The following is a 24,557-nucleotide window of genomic DNA, read 5'->3' on the forward strand; positions in this document are numbered from 1 at the left end:
GCCGCTAATCTCTGCCGTGTATTACGAAAGGTAACGACGCCGCTTTCGGGACTGTCGCTCCACACCGCAAGCGCGCAGCAAGTGACGCCTCTCGCAGCCTGCACTGCAAGAGTGGTCATTGAAGGCAATCTGTACATCGTTGAGTTCATTGTCCTTTTCTGCCTGTTCGCATGACGTCATCCTCGGGTGGGACTTCCTATCCCGCCATAATGCCGTCATCGACTGCGCACGCGCCGAAGTTGAGTTTCCCCATTGTGTGACGCCCATTACTTGACGCTCTTCATCAGCCGCCCAAGCTGCTCGTTCGTGAGGATACCGACATTCCGCCTGGCACTTTCGCACTGGTCCCTGTTTCCTGCAACGCCCACACCGACGCTACAGTCTTTTTCACGCCGTCCGATGTCTTCACGAGTCGTAGAGCTCTGCCGCTACCTTTCGCAACGATTGACATCGCCGCCGGCAGCAGCAATATATTCGTCTTGAATCCGCTCTCTGCACCTGTCACGCTGCTTGCAGGCGAATGTCTCGGCCGCGTGGAAGATCTCGACTCTTCGTCTTTGGTTGACGTCCCGGATGACTGCTGCGACCCACCAAATGCCCTGTCGGCACTCGGGGAGTCATCCAGTGATATATTTTCCAGTGCCATCGCCGATACCCTCACCCCTGCCGAACACGCTGACCTACTTGCTCTTCTGCACGAGTTCCGGAATTCTTTCGATGTGTCGCAACCTCAGCTGGGCCGCACGTCGCAAGTACAACATTACGTCGACACCGGTTTACAGCAGCCGCTGCGTCAAAGACCATACCGCGTCTCCGCTGAAGAGCGCCGCGTCATTAACAACCAAGTCGAAGACATGCTTCGTAGAGACGTTATTCGACCATCGCACAGTCCCTGGGCGTCTCCTGTCGTACTGGTGCGTAAGAAAGATGGATCTATCCGGTTTTGCGTGGACTACCGTCGTTTGAATAAGATAACCCGCAAGGACGTCTATCCTTTGCCGCGCATTGACGACGCCATTGACACCCTTCACGGAGCAGAATTCTTCTCGTCACTGGACTTGCGGTCTGGCTATTGGCAAGTTCCTATGGCTGAAGCCGATCGCCAGAAGACTGCGTTTATTACACCTGATGGCCTATACGAGTTTAACGTCATGCCCTTTGTACTTTGTAACGCGCCTGCTACGTTTGAACGACTTATGGATAATACACTACGTGGTCTAAAGTGGTCTATGTGCCTGTGTTACCTCGACGATGTCGTGGTTTTCTCCCATGATTTCCCTACACACCTCCGTCGCCTCAGGCACGTTTTGACTTGTCTGACCAACGCTGGCCTTCAGCTTAACCTCAAGAAATGCCGCTTCGCTGCCCGGGAGCTCGTCATCTTAGGCCACATCGTGTCCAAACAGGGCGTATTACCTGACCCTGCAAAACTTCGTGCAGTCGCGAAATTCCCTAAGCCCACGACCATGAAGGAACTTCGAAGTTTTGTAGGTCTATGCTCCTATTTCCGGCGCTTTGTTCGCAATTTTGCATCCATCATGTCACCGTTAACCCAGCTTTTTCGCGGCGACGTGAACCTCTCCTCCTGGTCCTCTGCATGTGACGTAGCCTTCGCTACACTGCGCCGCCTGCTCACTTCCCCACCTATTCTTCGTCACTTCGATCCGACGGCTCCTACCGAAGTACACACAGACGCCAGCGGGGTCGGGCTTGGCGCTGTCCTCGCTCAACGAAAGCCCGGCTATTCCGAATACGTCGTCGCCTACGCTAGTCGCACGCTGACGAAAGCCGAAACGAATTACAGCGTGACTGAAAAAGAGTGTTTGGCTCTGGTGTGGGCGCTTGGAAAGTTCCGGCCGTACTTATACGGCCGCCCGTTCGATCTAGTAACCGATCACCACGCGCTTTGCTGGCTCGCCACGTTGAAGGACCCTTCTGGCCGCCTAGCGCGATGGGCACTTCGCATCCAGGAGTACGACATTCGCGTCGTATACCGCTGCGGACGCAAACACTCTGACGCTGACGCCCTCTCCCGCTCACCTTTACCGCCAGATCCAGCGTGCGCAACCACATGCGTCGACCCCTTGTCATCTCTCGATCTCGACTCCATTGCCACCGAACAACGTCGTGACCCGTGGATCGCTTCTCTTCTTGATTATCTATGTGGAACATCCACCATTCCTGTATCTCGATCCCTCCGTCGTCAAGCTTCCCATTTCACCATCCGCGATCAACTGCTTCATCCCCGCAACTACGCTGCCGATGGCCGCCGATGGCTACTGGTCATTCCACGCAGCTTGCGATCACAAGTATGCGCCTCTCTTCACGACGATCCGCAATGTGGCCATGCCGGGGTGTTCAAGACATACGAGCGCCTTCGCCATCGCTATTACTGGCGCGGCATGTACAGTTGTGTGCGGAAATTCGTGCAGTGCTGTCCTGACTGCCAACGACGCAAATCGACACCTTTACGTGCGACCGGCGCATTGCAGCCGCTTCCATGCCCTGCCAAGCCATTTGATCGCGTCGGCGTTGACCTCTACGGTCCCCTTCCAATGACCGCAGATGGCAACCGGTGGATTATCGTGGCTGTCGACCACCTGACACGCTACGCCGAAACTGCCGCTTTGCCTAGCGCTACCGCTCGGGATGTCGCCTCTTTCATTTTACGTCACTTTATCCTTCGACATGGCGCCCCTCGAGAGCTCCTTAGTGACAGAGGCCGCGCTTTTCTCTCCGAGGTCGTCGAAGCTCTGCTCTCGGAATGCCACGTCATTCATCGGACAACCACAGCATACCACCCGCAGACTAACGGGCTCACGGAACGGTTTAACCGCACCCTGGGTGATATGCTCTCGATGTACGTCGCATCTGACCATACCAACTGGGACCGTGTTCTCCCTTATGTAACATTCGCATACAACACCGCGATACAAACAACTACCGGATTTTCGCCTTTCTTTCTCCTTTACGGACGCGAGCCTTCACATACTATTGACACCCTACTTCCCTACCGTCCTGATGCTTCCGAGTGTCCACCTGTCTCCGAAGCTGCTCGACAAGCCGAAGAGTGCCGCCAGCTCGCCCGCACGTTTACCTCGCAAGAGCAGCAGCGACAGAAAGAAAACCGCAGCACTTCACTTCCAGACCCTAGCTATGCCCCAGGGTCTCTCGTATGGCTCTCTGTCCCATACCAGACTCCGGGACTCTCCTCGAAGCTCGTTCCAAGGTACGAGGGCCCTTACACCATCTTGGAGAAAACCTCTCCAGTTAATTTTCTTATCGAGCCAGTTTCTCGATCGGATGACATGCGCCGGCGTGGACGTGACATCGTCCATGTTTCCCGCCTCAAGCCGTACCATGAGCCTCTACCTGAAACTTCTTAGGTCGCCAGGATGGCTCCTTTTTCAGCGGGGGCGATTGTGAAGAAGAAGAGGCGCCTCCATCCAGCAGCATCGCCAACGCTCGGCTCGCTCGGCTCGTGTTTCGGATCGCCGCTGTGCCTCTGGACGCTTCTTCTCGCTTGCTTGCCGCTGACGACCATTACGTCTTTCAACGACCAATAAACCTCTTCACAACCTAAATAACTGTTTTGCGAAAGTTTCGCTGCGTTTGTGTTTTGCTAAAAGGACACGATTTTAGAGTACTGCGTGTGAGGATCTATTATGTGAGAGTTTAGCCTTAGCCCCAACTTGCAGAAATACGAAGGGAGCGGCAGCTCCATTGCTGGGCGCTATGTTTGGAAAAAAAAGGGTAACGTTCTAGCGTACTGCATACTATACTGCGGGAGAGCTGTACGCAGACTTATATTATGAAATATGCGTTGAGCATCTGCAGGATCGAATTCTCGCTCGAAGTTTCCGGTCAAATAAAGATCGGTCAAAGAATCCATGGCGGGTACGGGCACGGATTTTCAGTGAACTGCTTAGCACTATCCTAAAAAGTAATGTTCTATATTGATCCCCTTCCCCCCAAAAAAGAAAAACTGCTGGGCCAGTTTTTAATAAAGTTTATCGTCCTCTCCTCTATGATCAGTGTATTCGAGCAGTGTCGTTACAATCTAGTAAAAGTTTAGTATATCAAAAAAAAAAACAAAAAAACTAACGACCGCCGTACGAGCGGTATCGTATGCGTATCGTCGAGGGACGAGAAGACAGGTCTTGCATATTAAAGAGAGAACTCAGGTATACGTATATGTATAGGTATAGTAAACAATGTGCTACCTGTGTTGGAACTAGCTGTGAGATCGACAACCTTGTTCTTGTTCGCCTTCAACTATGGCTCACACCCACTGCGGGGGATTGGCCAAGAATTGAGTACCACAGCCACCCATCGTTGTCTTCCTCATTTCTAACAGCGGAGCGTCTGTCATTCGCATTCTGTACAATGCATTGTTTGAATTGGACTCTTGGCGAGACAGGTAACTGATGGTCTTAGGCAGAGGCCTTTCAGTCCGCGGTGCCCATACATAGGCCGAGGGACATAATAAAGGCTGACGATAATCCTAACGACGAAAAGAAGATAAGAAATGGAAAGGAGGGAGTCTTGATGTGGTTCGCATAATACGGTGGCTCCTACTCGCATTAAGCCCGTTTCGAATCGTTCTCATCTCTCATGCCTTGTGTCCAGCACGCATTTGCCGTCTCTGCGCAGACTGTGTGGCCGGCATCCCTACCTTCCTGGGCCAGGTCGGGGTGCGTACCCATCTTTCCAAACTGGTGGGACAGGACGAAGTGGGTGAGTACAATATTTAGTATACGCTATCTGAATGTGTACTTGGACGAGCCTCATCAAAGCCATGCTAAAAAGGAAACCTTAATAAATGGACTCAACCTTGAGACGACCTTTAAAGCAGGGGCGTAGCCAAGGGGGGGGGGGGGTTCAACCCCCCCCCCCGAAAATTTTCAGTTTTGCTTGCGTATATATACACGCACACATACAAACGCACGCACGAACATACATAAAGTATGGTTGAACCCCCCCCCCCCCCCGAAAAAAATTTCTGGCTACGCCCCTGCTTTAAAGAGAGACGAAAGTGAAACAATAGCGGACTCCATAGCCCAGTCAAAGAGGGAGAGTGCATATGATGACAGTGGCTCTCGCCTCCTAGCGGCATGGTAAAATCAACAGTTAATTTCGTCGGACTCATTAATTATGAACCGATTTGACAAGTTTTTTCGGCGACACGCTCCTCATACGGTACCCTGCGACTTCCAGTGTGCAGCAAATCGCCACCTCAATTGTAATATCCTTGCAGGTAAGGTGTTCTCGTTTCTGGCCTCTTTCGACGCGGTGGTGCCTGTCCTTGGCGAGATTCTCATCACGTCGCTCTTCAACTGGTCCATCGGCTTCTTTCCGGGACTGCCTTACCTGGTGGCCGCTGGAATCACCTTCATCTCGGCTGGTCTCATCGCGTACGTACCCACTGCCAACTCACTTTTCCAGGACAGGCACAGATCTACGATCTGTATATTTGTTCAGCAGACTTGGGAAAGTTAGCGAAAAAAGTGAAAAGTAAAGGCGGGGAGGTTAACCAAGCACGTGCTCGGTTGACTACTCTACACGTGGGGAGAAGAAAGAGAGTAGAAAAAGATGCGGCCAGCTCCACTTCGCTAACACCGTCGAAACGCGAAGCTGAAGCCCTCCTTCGTCAGGCTCGCCCTCACCCACCTTTGGTGCGCCCCTCACTCGTTCACCCTCTCCGCTGAGCCCTAACTACTTTAACACTTCCCCTTTTGGCGCGCGTCTTGTTCATTCACCTTTTCCACCGCGCCTCACCCTCGCCCACCTTGGCGCGGCGCTGCCCTTCCCTTCTTGCCTACTCCCACTCTCGCCACACCGCGAGACCACGTGACTAGCGCTACGCCATCACCGGACGCGGAAACCTCGACTAAGAGCCGCCTCGCTGTTAAATCTAAAGCCAGTTCCACGCTGGGAGAGGTGTCCAAGCAGAAGCGCTCTCGTGCAAATTCCCGCTGCCACTCGCGACTTCATCCTCCGGTGCACGACACGTCTTGCCCATCTTCGGAAAGGGCGCGGCGAACATAAACCCCGCTCTTCTACCCGTAGCCGGTTGCCCGCCTCGTCTCCACCGCGCCTGTCCTCGCGCTCAGCGCGGCATCGCATTGGTTACCACCTCTCCAGCCAACGCCCCTTAGAAATACCACTTCGTCTGCGGCCAAGGCAGTTACGGCATCTATGGGTGTGTCTGGGAACCGGAGCGTGACACGACGGACGCTCATCTGTCGTCAGGCCCAGCCCTATCACAGCTCCGCTGCTAAAAGTAACAGATGAGCAGTTAGTGTGAATACACAGAACACGAACACGCGCTTGTAGTTCGCAAGCGTTTGTAAATTCCAGTCAACTTCAAGGTGCACAATAGGGCATTTATGGCCTTGTGCGCGTGCGAAACCGTAGGCCAAGGTTCCAGCACCTTGGTTTCCGAAAGTGGTCTTTCATCGAGGCGATGGAGTTTGGCTTCTAGAGCACGTCGTTGAGTTTGGTAGCATGTGCAGTGGCAGGAAGTGTGTTCAGAATGCGCGGTGGAAGACCAGTTAGGTACCGCTCTTCAGGAAAGGCGTTTTTTCCATTGCGTTCCGTAATTCGGCCGAAAGCTTTTTTCAGCGGTGAGAGTAAGCTAGTCTGCTATGCTGGCCAGAATTAGACCGCACACACTGCTGCTGACAGTTATAGTCAGCGATTCTCTGGTTCCTTGCTGACGAGTGTCAGAAATCTTGCTAAAACGTATTCCCGTATGTCTCTCTTTACAGCTACGTGACGAAGATTCATCAGGAGGGCGTCATGTACGAAGACATGCCCAAAGAGGATGCGGTCCCGGCGCCTATCAACGATTGAAGTGCTGAGACGGTGCAGCTTAGCTGCCGCGTACATCGCGCACACTGAAAGCTGATATTAAGCGGCGGCTACACGAAGCACATTTGATATATGTTATCGGTATGTCTTTGTAGACAGCGTCCGCACGTTCGTTTTTGTGCTTCACAAACACCGGGCTGTTTTTCGTGGCCCAAAATGTGTATAGTAAGGTACTTGCAATCTCCGGTTACCACGTGGAGCAGTGTTAGGCCTAACTTACCGTGCAGCCATGGCGAAGCGTAAAACGAACGCGCCAACGCTGAGGACGCGTCGATTTAAATGTGTTACCTGTGGCTGCCGCTTGCGTTGTTAGTATAAGTGAATATTGTAGCGTAGAGTTATCGTTCTACCACTCTTGTTGACAAAACCACTCGCCGCCGATTGCGCACGCGCCGTTGTCATACATGCCAGGTGGGAAGCGTTAGTGGTGACGCTATGCTAAAACACTCCAATGACACCAGCCGTGCCTGGAATTCGCCTGTATATAGCGCATCGCATCACTATATTTATCGAAGATGCGAGTCGTTTCAGCGAACAGTTACCGCGTCGCGTCGAATCGGTGTGGATGGAATATAAAGTGGTTAGTCTTAGTGATGGGGTGCTTAAAATACGACTGGCATGTCGGGCGTTTTGTGCAACGTCGAACGTTGCACAACATGCCATGTACTCGGAACTACGTGTTGACCTGATGCGTTAGCAAATGCGACGCGCTAGTCATGTAAACACTGCTCTGTGGTAACGCACTTGTCCCTGGCCCGAGTGTATGGCTGCGTGCTTGCTCAGCTACTTCCGATGTCTGTACGCGTGCGTCGTAGCTACTGCATTAGTTTTTCAGGAAGTGATGAAGTCCTGCTCTCGACCCATGCACGTAGCGGTCGTCGCTAGTACCGACTTTGAGCCACTGGCTCTACCCGTCAAGTAGGAGCACGACGCACAGATTAGCACCTATAGTAACAAATGTACGTGAAGTGCGTCCTACTGTTTCATTGTATACGAACGGTCGTGAGATAGGGGTGCGTATACACGTGTCACGGGATGAAAGTGATAGTGTTTGCATCGGGCAACTTGAGGCGATGCTTCCTCCCTACATGAACCTTCATTATGTATTGACTGTGCTTCCGCCAGCACCAGGTGGAAGACACCCGCCGAGTTTTGTCCGCGTCGTTCGTGTGTCCTTATAACAGTTGACCAGAAGGTCCTTTTTTTATTACCTCAACATGTACGATGGCAGATTAAGAGCCCGACGCGTTTGCACATGCCTCTCGCATGATCCGGTGCAATCGTCAAAGCTTCTCACATCGCGATTATGCCATAACGTCAGTGTAGAACTTCGCACATTCACTATTACGCACCATTGTTTGTTGTTACAATTATAACGTGGGACTTTCTCCTAGAATTAACGCTCAATTATTGTACATTAGCTACCACGTCTTAGGACTTAATATATACGGCTAAGCCGCGTTGACATGTCAGTGAAACAGAGGCTTACTGTAAAACAAAAATGGGATTGATTGCCGTATTGGTGTCGTACCCACCACGGTCCTTCCTTTCTTTCGTTGTGCAGCTGTGGGCTGTTTTTGGCAACATTCATGGAAGCTGCACTAACGTGCCTAATTCAGTGTCCTACACCGGTCCTAAACAGTGGAATGTCTCGTAGCTTTTACAAGGTTCCTAGAGTGGCAACTGAAAAAGTTTCCAAGGGACGTTCAGCAATCGTGATCCAGAGATAACTATGGACGCTATCGTTTGGTATACGGCCCTCTTGGCACTTCCGTGCTACACCTCTCGGAAATATTTACCTCAGACTTATATTACACGCAATATACCTTTCCAGGAAACTCGAGCACAGAAGTGTACACGTTGTTACGTGCGTATAGTATTAGCGCTGTACATGCATAAGCAGGCGGTAGAACTGCATGCTTGCGCTAGTCAAAAGCAGCGTCTTATAAACTGAATGCCCTTGAGCGCCCTTGTGCAGATATCTTTGTTATCGTCCCTTTCTCAGTGTCGCACAGAAGAGGGAAAATAAATCCGTCCACTTTATATATATATATGAATATGCGGGGTTGTACTTTTGACCGATCGCTTTGAGGGAATCGTATCCTTTTCGCAATACGTCCATTGTGACCCTTCTCCGTAGTGACGGGCCTCAAACGTCGGTATGCTCGAGAGAACTATCGTCATTGATTATGCAATTATTTTGTGCAGCCAGCACAGTGAAAAGTGTGGCGTTTTATCGCAATCTGTTTATCTTCAGCAGCACAGCGGAATCTGCGAACCGTACAACAAGATGGCGTACGTTCACGTCACTTGAATGCACCCTGCATACGACGTGTGCAAGCTTAGCTAATCGGCGCTCGTGTACTTATAGTGATCGATCAATAATGTGTTCCCCTGCAACAGCAACGCACTGCCTGCCTAATGTGTTCACATTTGCAGCTGCATTGGTTCGGACAAACGTACGAGTAGTTTCTGAAGCTGTAGAAAAATTGTTCGCTAGAAAGAGACTTTGGTGCTTGAATATATATATATATATATATATATATATATATATATATATATATATATATATATATATATATATATATATATATATATATATATGCATCTGCTGGACAGTTTTCGTCAAGATTGCGAAGGCTATTTCGCGGATATCTGTTAGAAAGCCGAGAAACACCGCTAAATCGGAACGTATGGTGACTACGCCACCTTTTAAATGATTGCACTAGCTTCCCGTGAATTCACAAACTTTGACAGCAACCGTTTTGGAACTTCTTACCAACTTTTCTGTCACTAAACACCCCCCCCCCTCCAAATTGATAGCAAATGGAGGAATGGTGATCTTATGTGCTCTATGGTTGCAGCTCTCTAGTTTTCCAGCGTCCGACTACGGCTACAAGTTTTGGTCCAACGATAGTTTCACGTTTAAGAGTGGAAAGTAGTGCGAACATCTTTGACGAAAACCGCCAGCCTATGCACAGATGACTTCTTTAACGTACTTACTGTATACATGTGACGTGATATACTGTACTGACTTACGTGAATGCATAATTAGTCATAGACTTCTAGGTGCCGTTTCAGTGTATAGCGATTTTCGGAAGTTGTTGATTGGATTTCGTTCTATAGTCACGACTGTGTGTTCAGAAGCTGTAATGAAGGGCCCTTGCCCGTTGCTTTGTGTGGATCTTCGACTTAAGTGGGCGCAATGTTTTGCGTCACATTTGCGTCGGAAAAGCCTTTTGCACTGCGACGAGAAATGCCGCCGCAATTGTTTCATTTCTTTTCTTCGAGTTTCAGGATAATCGCACACAGAATGAACGCATGAACGCAGCACACGTGCATACTGACGCCGACCGGGAAGCTCGGTTTGGCAAAACGAGAATTGTTGTTTTAACCAGTAAGAACTGTGCTGGTTTGAATAGTTCAAACACGAACACGCTTTTAAAATGTCTTCATCGTTACATAGTGCCATATTTATTTTGCGTTGGCTCGTGCGTGCGAATACGATAAGAAGAGCGCGTACTTCTTGTTTCAGAAAGCTGGTCGATTCCCCAATGCAGTTACAACTGTACCTTCCATTTCATGGGGATTTGTAATGTATACAGCCCCGATCACATGTATGCGAATGGCAAGTTGTATTAAAAACGAAATTTCCTTGTACTCTCATAGTCTGGCATTGATGAGTCCATGCGGCAAATTCACCCTGGGATGCTAGATATTGGACGAAGTGCCCATACTACGAATAAATTAGGGTTTGATGGAAAATCCATTGGTCCGTGTATCTTTAATCAGGGATCTATGTATCTTTAGGCATACTACTCGTTGTGTTCATGCGACCTCGCCTCAAACTATAAACGCAATATATATGTATTTCTCAGGAAGCGAATATGCTCGCAATTTTTTGCATGTTTCACCGTTTTATCTGTTACTGAATTTCATTAGAACCATTCAGGAAAGAACAGTGACCACACTCGTGACCGGTGTTGTTGTGATGGAAGCGTGGTGTGACAAATGGAATGTTCTCTTACTGTTCATGATGCCTCATGAAGTGGTTTATAAGGCATTTTTTGTTAAAGGCGAAGCCATATTCTTCACCTGATTGCTACAGCATAGTAAGCTTTAGCGCAGCGGAGATCTACCAGCGGTAGACGTATGACGAAATACACCGAGATGCACCTGTAGAGAAGCAGCTGCGGTAAACAACCACAGCGGGCTGTTAACTTAGCGATAAACGGTGGTCAAACAATAGGATATCGCTTGAGCCAACGCATCGATAAGGACGACATGTGTTGCTCCAGAACTGAGCGAGGCAAGTATCCTCCTTATCAAAACATTGGCTCTAGCGATATCGTATTGTTTAACCACTGTTGCATCACCTCGAATTAGTTTTCAGTCTTACGCAGCTTCCCCACCCCACCGCATTTCTATCTTACATTCTTGTTTTCCACGTCACTTTCACTGAAAGTGGAAAATATAGAAAAGATTTTTGCCCTAAGATACAGGCCATAAACGGCCCAGGTGTCGCCACCAGCAATGGCGCTCGCTCCCTATGGAAGGTAAGAAGTCTCTCTAAACGTCTTGCGCTATCGCGGCATTACGTCAGCGCTGATTTGTATCCGCCGTCAGGGTTGCCACTGACTTTCGAGTAAATGTCGCCAAACGACGAGCAAAAAGTCGCCAAAAGTCGCCATTTCTTAACAAATTTCGCCAAAAATGTCGCCATTCTAGATATGTGCGGCATACCTAGTAATAAAATTTTCCAGTCACGTATATCCCCGTAGAATACAGTACCATCCAAGACCCTTAAATTATATTGACGTTTCTCAATACCAGTCGCATCGCCCGCTTCACCATGGGAGTGCATGGTGCTGCTTCTCCGACTAGCCGCAAGATGTGCGTGGTGGCGCAAAGGTGAATGAATGAAACGCTCATGATGTCCCTCCATCCCTGTCCGCTCGTTTCAAAGGTAAAAGTGTGGTAAACCTTGGGCGAAAACCGTGAAAGCGTTGTTTGTAGACAGCTTTACGTGCCCTCATATGAATTAAAAGGATTAAAAGGTTTATTGAAGGTAACACGACAGAATTCTCGCAGGAACCGATCATCAGTGAGTCTTACACCTTTTAAGTGAGAACTAATGTGATAAAGGACGCCACCGACCCTTTCTTATAGTCACCTATATCTACACGTCCCAAACCGATCAGTTATTAATGAAGAGATAGACAATGTAAAATGTTATATAGCAGTTGTTTTCATTGCACACGCTCCCAAAAAACAGTGGAAAATACCTCAATAAATATTTTTTATTGCACAAATAGCCGCGCATCCGCCTCTCTTCGCTATTCCAAAACAATCTTTACGAGATAAATTGGCGGTACTGCAACAGTTAATAAGTCACCAAGCCATTCAGAACAGTTGGAGCTTTGGCGGAACAAATAGTCGGAACACGCGGCCAACCCGTCGTCTAGCCCCTTCAGGAGCGCGATACTTTAGATAAACTTAAAGCACCTAAAGCCATAAACTTATAGTCAAGCACTGCCCCCTCGCGGTAAGGAAGGAAGTCCGCTGAATTATATTTTGCTATAGAGTGTCGCTGGGGGACGTTCCAATACCTCTTGCATCTAGATTAATTGAGGAGATAGACACGAATTACACGACGGACATACCGAACGACGCGTAATGTGCACATTCTACTCGTGGGTCTAAAACCAAGAAAAATACAGAGAATGTTGCCGCTCATTCGTTGGGAAGACACTGAGCTTAGGATGCATAACTCAGTGGAGACCCAAGCCGAAAATCGCCAAAAATTCGCAATGTCGCCATTCATAATATTAGGTCGCCACGGGCCTCTCAAATTCGCCAATTTGGCGAAAAGTAGCCACCATTGGCAACCCTGTCCGCCGTGTTAATTCTCGCTATCAAGCTCACGAGCGACGACACGGGCAGGATAAGCTGCGACATGTGCAGTTTAGCTGTGTAGTAATTTGTAATTTGCAATCGGTTCGTTGGAGCAACGTCTCGATCAATTCTCATTTGTCTTTGTCACGTACAATAAAGTAAGGTTTGTGCACACAGTTTTTAAGCTCGCTCATCACACACTTTAAACATCTCGGCAATTTCTGCAGCACTGCTGGTTACCCTTTGTTTACATTTATTTTTCTTGGAAAGGGGAAAGGAGAGAGGGTGGAGTGCATAGGGACCTATAGTGCATGCCACTCGCGTGCTCGTTTCTGCATGTGGATACCGCAATCAAAATGTAACTTTTGCTGCATTCTGACTGGTTTTTAGAGGTGTGCCCATGTCAGTATGTAGTACTTTTCATATTAAAAAATGTTTCTGTTCGTTTTGAAACTAAGGAAATAAAGTGTCCAGCTTTATACTCAGTGTAGACAAGGAACGTCACTCGACATGAACAGTATAGGCTACACCATGACTGAAATATACGTTGCTACAGACCGTAAAACAAGACACAAAACACAATACATATTCGATGTTACGTACCTCATTTTACGCGCAGTTATTAGCAAAAGGCCTACGTTGGCTGTCTTGCTTGTGCGCTCAGAAAAAAGGGTTTCACTAAGAAATGCGCACAGGAACGCCGCGTGGGGCTGTGTTATCCTGGAGGAGTTACCTTGAGATTACATCAAAGCGTAGAAAGGTAATCTAAGTCGCGAAACATATAGTGTAGCCAATCGGTTTTCTTCTGTGAATTGAGACGAAACTCAAACGAGAGTTCACTGGGATACACACGACTCGTAACCGTCACAAAATGGAGACTTGTGTTGTGTATTCCACTGAGCATGTACGAACTAGCGCAGCATGCAAGTACTGCGAAAGGAGGGTTATAGGCGCGTTTCCAGATGTCTGTTTGCCCATCAACTCTTCAGCACACTAGAAGCACGCGGAAGGTGTGCTCTTTAAGGAGAAGCATAAGTGGCTGAGGTAATAAGGTGAATAAGGTGGATGATTTGTAAGCTTATGCGCAGGCTACATAGGTAAGCTTCAAGCTCCACCGCCAACAGCTCTGTTACCGCCTCATCTACACGCACACGCTGAATATCTGTCACGTGTGGGTTTTTCAGGGTCCTGCATTAAGAGAAGTCAAGCTACACCGCAACCCCCCCCCCCCCTCCCGGTTGGTCAAGTCCGAAAACAAGCTCCGCCATTGTTGCAAAAATGAAAATGAAGCAATGATGTTCTCACAACGGCCTGGCATTGGTCCCCTTTCCGGGGGGAGGGACCCCCCCCCCCCCCCCGGCGCGTGCGCACGCCTATGCCGCTATGTGACCTATACGGGATATAGCTAGCGATGCCTTCAGTCCGCTCCTTCGAAGCACAGGAACAAAACTGCTGTAACCCGGATTGTCTGCCAGAAGGTCTGCCGATTTTGTGCAAGAGTCGACCGATGTTCTGATATGGGTTCATTGGTTTTTCTTATAGCGCACAAAAAGAAAGAAAGAAAGAAAGAAAGAAAGAAAGAAAGAAAGAAAGAAAGAAAGAAAGAAAGAAAGAAAGAAAGAAAGAAAGAAAGAAAGAAAGAAAGAAAGAAAGAAAGAAAGAAAGAAAGAAAGAAAGAAAGAAAGAAAGAAAGAAAGAAAGAAAGAAAGAAAGAAAGAAAGAAAGGTTAATTTCAGAACCCAACTAGGTTACCGCGGAAGTTGCGGCTACTGAATGTCATAAGAACAGTAAAATAAGCCGCGAATAGGTTAATTAGTACATTGCATCAAAATGTGCATTTCCCTGTAGGACAAAGTATGCTGTAAGATAAGTTACCAGAAGCAAACATGTGCGCTACGAATTGCATGTAACTAATTACTTACGAGAACGGATAACTGGGCTAGTTTGTGGGAACTCATGTTAAGGCAGGTAGCGCAGAGACACGGACACAAGCGAAGAATAAGTGCACAGGATGGCGCTTGTCCTGTGCACTTATTCTTCGCTTGTGTCCGTGTCTCTTTGCGCTACCTGCCTTAACTAATTACTTGCAATCAAATTTCTTTGGGTTCTTGTATACTTCTGTGACACTCACTGTAATTGAAATACTTCCGTTTCAACTCTGAGGTAAACAAGTCTGGGAAGTTACTCGCCGATATGTTTACCGCTTCGGATTTTAAACGGCTGCAAAAATAGCAAAACGGAAGACTGAGACACTTGGCAAGGTTGGCCATATTTAAGTGCAAAACTAGCAGACGTGTAGGCCTTCTTTCTCTTCCGTTTCGTCTTTTTGCGGTACGCTTGCGTATGACTGTAGAATCGGGATCGTCATTTCCATCTCAAAGGCGGACGCACTCAAGCCTGCACCAAGAGCGTGCGCTCTAGATTGAAGTCATGAGACCCACGGTCGATGACCCCGAAATAGGAGAGCATCGTCGAATACATGCGCGGGACTATTAATCGTTCTTTCGCCCACCAGTGTTATCATGAAGATGATGACGACGATGAAGAAGGCGAAGAGAGCGAGTGCCGGTTCATGATCATTTTCTATCTACGACACACTGCAAACCTCGACCATAACAGCCCTGCTGTAAAAATCTGTGTAACGAGGCCTAGAGAACACTCCTCGTACAAGTCTTTTCATGGCTGCTGCCGCAAAATAAAAATCGTTCGCTTGGATTGCATCTTAACGTTGGTGCTATCAGGAAAAGAAAAGCTATGCATATTCTTGAGCATAAGTATCAGCGATGCCAGCATCGAGCAGGAAAGTTGCAGTTCTGTACATCTTTTCACAGTACTGTGAGATTCCAGGCACCGTATCTTTAGCACTAGAACTTGCGCCTTACTGGCTAATGTAAGTGTTTGGTTCTTCGCAGAGAGAGAATGTAAAGAAATAGAGAGTTACCTGGTCTGGATTCGTGCCGCACAAGAGGTGATGGGGCGCAAGGCTTCGTGTGCTGTATTAATTAGCAAATAGCTAATTAGGGCAGTATGCTTGGTTTGGTTTAGCTCACTATTCGCTAGAGCTCATGGATCTTAGTACAATAAAGCTGAGCAATGGTTGTCATCTTGTGTACATGTGACAAGCGACCTCTCGTGCCATTACCTCCGCCTTCATTGGGCCGTTTTGACAATTCACAAGAAAAATGTCTATTGGCGCTAGCGTTTAGCACACGTAGCCTCGTGGCCTTTCTATCGACTGCGAGAAGAAGGCGCACGAGGCTACAAGAAGGAACCAATGACAAGAAGGAACCTGCAGTGGAGCACTTCATTTGACTGCGGCGGCACTTTTCTCGGCTTAGCACGACACAGTGAAACGGTGCCCCGGCCCTTGGGTCTCTGCGCGGGTGAACTCTTGCTCCGACTGCATCACTTGCAGGGGTTGTGGTTTTTGCACGACCACAGCTTGCGGAACTTGGCCGAGTACTGGTACGGGATGTTGACGCGCTGCTTGCTGGTCACCGTCGACGTGGGCTGCAGCGAGACGCCGTAGCTTCTGCACTTGCTCATGGCCGTGTACAGATAGAAGAAGCGCTCGCGGTCGTAGCCGACCAGAGGGTTCACGCCGGAGGTCGACAGGAGGACGAGAAGCAGTCTCTCGCTCCAGAAGACCGAGATCTCGTCGGCATAGGAGAGGTGAAGCGCACTGTCACGTATGCCGGGCGTAAGGTACGGACCGTAGCGGATCGCAGCACATGCCTCGTAGCCGGTGTAGCTCGCCAGCGTAGTGTTGTCCCAGTAGTTGCTCAGCTCGAAGATGGGGGCCAGGGCGTAGGCAAGCTTCCAGGTGGCCTCCACGGCGTGCAGGTAGAAGGCGTCTTGGGTGCCAGGCAACGTCGTGTTGAACAGCGCCATGGGAACGTACACTGTGTTCTCGGCGAATGAGTAGACGGGCATGGTGTCGAAGACCGAGCCCTGCCACTCCGGCTCTGTCAGGTACTTGTCCAGAGGTCGCGGCGAGAGCGCGGCATGCGTGCGTCGGCGCCAGACATGTGAGTACATCTGGAAGATGTCGGCGTTCCGGTTGGGAAGCAGCCGCCGGTTGTAGGCCTCCAGAAGCGTGTCGTTGAGAAGCCAGTGCGGCAAGAATGTCTTGAACTCCATCAGCATGAGTATGCGCAAAAGCTTCTTCTTGTCCTCGGGAGAAAACTTCCAGGGAACGACGGCTCGGCTGAGCACAGCTCGCTTAACGATCCTGACGAAGCTGTCAATGTTCTGCCAGTACGCGGCTGGCTTGGTCGCGTACAGGTCGTAGAGGTAGAAAAGCGGCAGCGCCTCCTCCGACAGCCGAAGGCAGACCTCGGCCTTGAGCCAGACCATCTTGTCGACGCCGGTCAGCTGATTCATGCGGGCCCTCACAATGTTGTTGGGTATCTCGAAGATGAACGGAGACAAGTGAACCAGCAGCCGGAAGCCGAGGTAGTTGAGCAGATGCTCGGGTCCCAAGTAGCGGAAGACAAAGTCCAGCGCTCTGGCCACAAGCGGGTTCCTCAGGAGGACCGTCGAGTTGTCTGAGATGTTGGCCCTGTCGGGCATCAGCCTTCTGATGTAGAGTTCCAAGACTCCCAGTTCGCCGAGCGCGGTGGTCACGTGCGAAAAGGTGCAGAAGCGGCGCTCCGAAGCCCTCCTGGTGGCATGGGCAAGAATGAGGGACACCAGCTGGATCTGCTCCTGCACCTTGTAGACGTCCCGAGACGTGTGTGCGAAGTAGAAGAAGGACTCGGCGATGAGCTGCCGGTGCAGGACAAGAGCCCTGGCCTTCATCTCGAACCCGGAGAGGTCGTCTTTTCGAAGCAGCAGGACGGGGTCGTCAATCTCAAAGGTCCTGTCTCGGGCGCTGCCGAAGACTCGCACGTTCGCGAGAGCCGCGAGACCCAGGTTGAGCGCCAGACGAGAGGCCGTGACCAGCACGTTGGTGAAGGTTACGTCATGGTGGTGCGGCTGCGTGTAAGGCCATCCGCCCAGACCAAACTCAGCAAGCTGCTTTCGAGCCATGCCCAGGCTTCGTCGCTCTCGTGAGTCCGTTTTCATGCACTGCTCGAAGAGCACATCGTTGGCCAGCTCGAACTCGAACGTCGACCCGTTGGCTGCCGCCGCCGGCTTCTCGGCCATCTCGGACAGCGCTCGAGTCAGGAGCGTGTTGAGCACCCAGTTCACCTTTTCTTCGTCGGACGCGCTGTAGCCGCCGTGCGACCGCGTCCACACGCCGCAGGCGAACTCGTGAAAGTCGTCGCACGGCTTGACCGTGTGGTTGATCCAGCGCTGGACGGCCTTGGTCTCTTGGTCGCAGTACTCGTACTGGTCGCACGGCAGCGCGGGCATGTGGTGCGCGGCATCCAACGGGTCTCCGCTCCGGGCCGTGAGCCTCAGGCACACGACGAGCACGACCAGGGCGACGCCAGCCGAGAGGAAGGAGAGCGCGAAGCAGACGAGCTTGCCGCCGTCGCGCGGTGCCTGCGGCGTCCTGAACTGCGACGAACTGGCGCCCTCGAGCGAGCCGTAGCGCCAGAGGGACAGGCGTCGCTCACGCAGCTTGCGGTCCGCGGAGGCCGTCGGGTTCCACTGCAGGCTGCGCTTGAAGGACAGGCGGCCGGTGAAGATGGAGTTGCCGGCCGCCGAGCGGATCGCGGCGTCGCCGCCGTGATCTACCGAGAAACGCGACCAGCCGCCGTAGGCCGCCGACACCGACGAGGTGGTGGACGACGAGGCCGGGCTGTGCCGGTGACGGCCCCGGAGCGAGGCTTCCGAAGCGGCCGTGTCCAGGTTCTCGTAGGTGATCTCGGAGAAGAGCTGCTGCTTGGGAATCGGCTCCGGCGTGTCGCCGCGCTCCAAGCCATGGCTGCTGGACATTGGGCCCGCCGTTTTTGTTGTGCGTCGGGGCCCGCGGCACGGACTGTCTGCAAAGCGCGTATTCAGAAAGGACGTCAACGTCTTCGACTTCAGCACAACCCCCGGTGACAATGCGACATTAACAACACTCCATGGGGGGTGATTGAAGCCTCGTTTCTGTTGTTGGACGCGACCTGATGGAGCCGACAGTAAAGCTAAGCAAGGCATAGAGGACATTGCTGGTATGTTTTCACTGTACTGTAGAGTAATTGTGACATAAATTGAAAGGAATTGAAGTAAATGAAAAATAAACTTGCCGCAGGTAGCCATCGAAACTACAACCGTAGGTTGGTCCCTACTGTAGGTAAGCCGATTTTTCATCCCCTTTAATTTCCATTTATGTCATAATTATTCTACAGTACAGTTAAAACATACCGGTAATATCCTCTATACCTTACTTTGCTTCACTGTCTCTTGGTTCCATTAGGTTGTGTCTGACAATACACTGTGGCTAAAGCAGTCATCTCAGCTAAACCCCAGCGACAATGTGGCGTTAACAACACTCTGCGGCTCAAAGGAAACTCATCCAGTGCGGTCACATGAGACAGATCCTGCGGTACAACAAGAGTGACCGGCCTCCTCGAAGCTGTCTGCTTTCCTTGTCGCTGCCCAAAACCAGGCAAGTGCTGGCCATACGCTTCCCGTAATTTGCGGAGCCCCATTGCCGACGAATGCACGTGTGTACCGCCAGTTTTCCAATAGGTCTTGCGATGAACTTTTTGAAGTGTATTGTGTGTCTCTTTTCTTGGTGTTGTGCCACATCGACACCACCATCGAATGAACTACATGTGCTGTCACAACACTCTTCCATACAACCATGCAATAATTAACGATATCCGCGAACTTGTTCGCAGATATTGTTTGTATATATTCGTAGTGTAAGCCCTATCACGCCAACTTCGGGCCATTTCATATTTTGCCCATATAACGAAGTTGGCCTAACGGCAATGTGTAACTATGCATGTGCAACTGTGGGTACGTGAACCTTGGTCAATCCACCCCAGTGGTATGTACCATTATGCTGGTGCACAGACAGAGAAGACGAACAAGAATAGAAGTGACGGAGTTGGCAACATGAAATTGAGGCCGGCTACAGTCGAATGAAGTCGGCGTGAAACGCATTCGTGCGTGTAGAAAGAAGCGGGGTGGACAGAATAGGGCCGGTGCGTGCATTGAGCGTGGGGGAACCAGTCGACAAAACAGGCAATGAAAATTGCAGTAGAAAAAGAAGTCGGGCTAGTTGGAGATACTTGCATGATTGATGCAGCGCTAAAACACAGTTGCTAGACAACGTTCGTCCTGTGCACTCTGTTTTACGTCTCGGTGTTTTAGCGCTGCATCAGTCAGTGAAGGCTGGCAGTACGATGTGTTCCTCTATTGTTTCAATTCCACTCGCGCGTATACGTCGACATTACTATTGAAATGGGTTCTACCAGAATTGGTTTAGCGAGGCGACAACCCATTTGCGTAGTTTATCGGAGTGTGCGATTAGCGAGTTTTTGAACCGAATCGAATACGAATACGAATTGAATACTCTTCGAATAGTTTGTGGATAGTATGGCAGGACCATTTTCAAAGCAGCCCTATAGAATGGCAATGTAACCATTCTCGAAACAGCCCGAGAATTTCACATTTTATTTGAAATAAGTGCACACAAGCTTTAACAAAGGAACATGCGATTACTTTTAACCGACAAAAAAATACCACAATTACGCAAACTGAGGCAAGCTCGTATACAGCAGCAACTAGAGCCTTAGAAATATTTTGTAACTGCATATTTAAATACATCAGTACTCAAGCCGGTATACTTTGTCAACGGCACAGAGTTTCATACTTCGGTCAACGGCTTTTAAAGAACTGATATATAAATAATAAACAATATTCATGAGTCAACATCATGAATGACATGATGAAGACAGTGGATGGATGAATCTGTTATAAACTATATTCGAGCACCGAATCAAATAGAATGCGATTTGATGCGTTATTCAAAAATTCGAATATTCGCACGCCCGTATTGAGGTTTTTTTTTATCGGTGCTTAATATTCGAAAAATGTTCAGTATTTCTAATATGCAGTATTCGATTCGAGCAACGAATCGAATAGAATGCTATTCGATTAGTTATTCGAGATCTTCAAATATTCGCACACTCCTAATGGTTGTGGTCATACAAGGGCAGGCCGTGTGGAGTGGCGCGGTGTCGTCGCTCTAAACAAGCGAATCTTTTCAACACCGAGTGAAAAAGACGTAAAGGCCCACGACAGAAAAAAAAAAACAACATGGAGCTGACCCTAATCCTTAGGTGTCCGACAACGGCACCCGGCACGTCGGTATTCGTCTGCCCTGATGTATTCCTTGGGTTAACGTTGTGGTTCGCGCGTTGCCGAAGCAGATCACGGAGGCCACGCAGAAAGAAGCGCGTGGTTGAGCACTGCGCTCCACCAGGTGCACCAACAATCCCAGCTCACAGTGTTTAGGTGAACTCAATTTTTTTATAAATTATCTTGACAGTTAATGGGCCGTCATCTTACGTAAAGGTATACTACGTATCATGCAACTTAACTTGAACTAGAATCATTGATTTCTAGTTTTTAGAAGACATTTAGAGGACATTTTTTTTTAATATTCGGGAAACCAGAAGTGTTTGGAAGAGAAACAAGAGTCACTAGAAAAAAATCACAGCATATCCACGGAGTGAATGATGATGAGTGGGCGAAGCTGCGGAGGTTCAGCGGTAAACCGTGAATCTTCCGTGAATTCTGCCCAGTACATCATCACCGACGTGAGATCGGGCGCGTTTATACTAAAGGTTCGATGAGTTATGATGACTTGCAGCTTACTTTAATTTTACATGTACGCTGTGAATTTTCATTGTTTAGAAAACCATTGCTTTAGAAAACATCTGGCGTCTTTCGTTAAGCAGCTGGCGTCTTTTCGTTTTGCTTTAGAAACATCTGGCGTTCTTTGGTTTTGCTTTTAGAAAACATCTGGCGTCTTTCGTTGGTTTATTTCATCAATCAACGGCGTTTTGAACAAAATTTTTATTGTTTAATCACGCACAGGAGAAATCTCACCAGGCACTACCTTGGAGGTAAACAATGGCTGCTAATGGGAATGAGAGACAGAAGAAGTCGGCTTTTAGCTAACACTTACACTTCTACTTCTACTAACGTTTCCTACTGGAACATGCCGATGGCTGCTAATGGGGAATGAGAGACAGAAGAATTCAGCTTTTAGTTAACGCGCACGCTGCGAATTTTTTATTGTTCAACAACGCACAGGAAAAATCTCCCACCGGCACCACCTTGGAGGTCAAGATCTGGTACTAGCGTTACGACTGGTTACGCACTACTACGACTACGAGGGACGAACGGGTGCCGCCTTAAGGAGCTTCGCCCCTAAAAGCACGTTAGTAATTCGTTTGGTGCATTTTCGACTGAGTCGTGAGTTGCGCTGAACTGAGCGAAATCAATGTAGGTCGGCAGTAACAGGCGCGTCTGGTCGACCGTCAGAGGTTGCGCGACCAAGTTTGGTCGCAAACCGTGTTCTCGCACGCCCAAATTGCAATGTGACCTGTTGCCAATAGTCGCACGCGGTCAGTTTTGGTCGAACAGCTCCCGTTTCGGATCAGTCGCTTTTTGATCAAGATATCCCAGTTAATTGCGTCCATTTGTGACCGAGATTGCTTTGTGACCCGAGTATATGTTAAAAGATTTGCGACCAACTTGGTCGCGCAGTCTCTGCAGCTCGCGGGAGTGATTGATTGAGACTTAAGCCCCATGCATATAGGCGCGCGCAGAGTTCTCAATTAGAGCAGACCAAGATCCATCGCAGTGCTCTGTCCACCCTCAGTCCGACTGAAAACAAGCTTCCCAATGGACGGAAAAATGAAAAAGCAATGACGTGCTGTTCACAACGACCTGCCTTTGGTCCCCGGCTTACGGCGGTAAAGGCGAGAAGTAAACAGTTCTTTGAATGCAACATCAGGAGTCCTCGTCCGGCATTATCGTCAAAAGATGTGCATGGCCAAGAACCTGCACATTAAACAATGACAGGACAGGTCCTACTGAGTAATATATGGGGCTTACTTGTCGCCCCCCTTGGGTGATTAGGAGGTAGGGGGAGCAACCCCCCCCCCTTCCGCGCTCCTGTGCGCACGCCTATGCTAAGCACAAAGGTACAGATTTTGTTCCACACGAGGCGGAGGAACGTAAGGATATATGAGAAGGGCCAAGAAAATCCCGGTTGTGTCGATGGACTCACATTGCTGTCCTGGATCGGGAGCTCTGGAGCCGTGCCGGGGAGCGAGCGCCCTGGGCTCACTCGTCCGCTTCTTCTGCTTCTTCTGTCTCGCGCCACGAGCCGCCGCGTGTGCCTCTTGGTGACGATGATGATGATTGCCTTTATGAATGGCTCACGCCCACTCTGGGGGATTGGCCGGGAAACGAATAAGTTATAGATAAAAGTGGTCCCGTGTGAATTGTATGACTAATAAAATTATAGAATAGTTGGAATAATTTATTAATGCTAATTAGGAAATTTGAAATTAGAACCACCCTGATTCAATTAAGAATTTTTCTACAGGGAAACAGACATCTCGGTGACAATGATCTAATGAGGAGGCTTCCAAGGATAGATTATTAGAAGTAATGAAACCCACTCTAATTGGATTAAACACCGTTTTGAGAATGTTTTTCCTCAGTAAATTGAATTGGTCGCACGATAAAAAATGATGTTGGTTGGTTGGTTGATCCTCGGCTACTTGGCGCAACCCACCGTGGGGGATCGGCCATGAAACGGGTGGTACCTTATTTTGGAAATAAGATTGTTTTAAAATCCGAATATGCTTAGTAATGAATAGTATAAAAATAAATTCACTGGTCCAATCCAGATTTTCAAAAAAAGAAAGAAAAAAAGGTTTGAAACAGTTAAATTGTAGATAAACTTAACATTCTATTCTTTTTGTTTCCCGTAAAAAATCGCACACGGCTTCGCAAACGTTCCGGTGGCTAAAGCCCATTTCAGCTGCACCAAAAGAAAGAACCACCGGAAGGAATAAACTCAAGCCCATTCTTCGGAGAGGTTGTTCTAGCAATCGTTTTCTTTGATTTGTGAACAATCTGCATGTTAAAAAGAAATGATGCAGAGATTCACTCTCGTTGCAGTGGAGGCATAAGGGTGACTGTACCAGCCCCGACCTGTGTAGGTAAAAGTTCAGAGGGGGAACTCGGCATCGTATCCTGGTAATTGATATTTCTGCCCTTCTAGTGCAGCACCAACGATTTTTCTATGGATACTTAAGGTGGGGAAACTCAGATGTTGCCAAAGCCGATTTGGCAAAGGTATCCGACGTGGCAAACCTTTCAAATCGCGCCGCTGAGACAAACGCCAAGGTCGGCAAAATAGAGATTATGGGACCATTATGTGATGCCATTATGTGTGCTCGTGCTCCTTCATCGTCCGCGCACTTGCGATCACGGCACATACAACGCCGATATGCTTATCAAAGAAAAATACACTGTGTAGCTCCACTTCAGGAGACGGGACTAGCAATAAATGTTGCAGCAATTTTATCATTTGGCGGCGCTACATTTGACTATATACTCACAAGGATGTCTGCTCTGCTGTATTCGATTACATAAGTGAAAGAAAAACATTACCATTTTAGTGTATTTTTATGTCTTCGTCTTCTTGGTTCTAAATCCGTCTTCTAAATAGATTCTGTATATAACTTCATACTCAGATGTTTACCTCCGCGTGGGTTGTTATCTCTGTCTTGAACTCCATCTGATAGTCTGACCGCTTGCTCGTTTAGCATTTAAATTTATTCGATGTGTTATTCCTAACCTAAATTTCTAGTTAC

The 24,557-nt window shown here is 49.0% G+C and overlaps 2 protein-coding genes across 5 annotated transcripts in view; one reads left to right on the plus strand and one right to left on the minus strand.

Annotated features, from left to right (window-relative positions):
- LOC119404956 (proton-coupled folate transporter) overlaps positions 1 to 9,395 on the plus strand; it is a 121,895-nt gene extending 112,500 nt beyond the window's left edge. For 3 of the 4 annotated variants that reach the window (XM_049419135.1, XM_049419136.1, XM_049419134.1), the window contains 2 exons: positions 5,258 to 5,414; positions 6,771 to 9,395. In XM_049419135.1, coding sequence (XP_049275092.1) covers positions 5,258 to 5,414; positions 6,771 to 6,855 — 242 coding nt within the window. In that variant the 3' untranslated portion in view covers positions 6,856 to 9,395. The remainder of the gene's footprint in view (positions 1 to 5,257; positions 5,415 to 6,770) is intronic. The other variant, XM_049419133.1, reaches the window with a different exon arrangement.
- A 6,778-nt stretch (positions 9,396 to 16,173) lies between these two features.
- Positions 16,174 to 23,028, minus strand: LOC119405441 (neprilysin-1). Its single transcript, XM_037672277.2, has 2 exons — positions 22,958 to 23,028; positions 16,174 to 18,701 (listed from the first exon to the last, which is right to left on the minus strand). The coding sequence occupies exon 2, from the start codon at positions 18,652 to 18,654 to the stop codon at positions 16,174 to 16,176; it is 2,481 nt and encodes an 826-aa protein (XP_037528205.2). The 5' UTR covers positions 18,655 to 18,701; positions 22,958 to 23,028.
- Between the last annotated feature and the right edge of the window lie 1,529 nt (positions 23,029 to 24,557).

Source organism: Rhipicephalus sanguineus, chromosome 9 (genome assembly GCF_013339695.2).
Source record: "Rhipicephalus sanguineus isolate Rsan-2018 chromosome 9, BIME_Rsan_1.4, whole genome shotgun sequence".
NCBI classification, from domain to species: Eukaryota; Metazoa; Arthropoda; class Arachnida; order Ixodida; family Ixodidae; genus Rhipicephalus; species Rhipicephalus sanguineus.

What these genes read in the sequence shown, in the direction of transcription:
- LOC119405441 (XM_037672277.2), bottom strand. Translation starts at nt 18,654, where the DNA reads ATGTCCAGCAGCCATGGCTTGGAGCGCGGCGACACGCCGGAGCCGATT.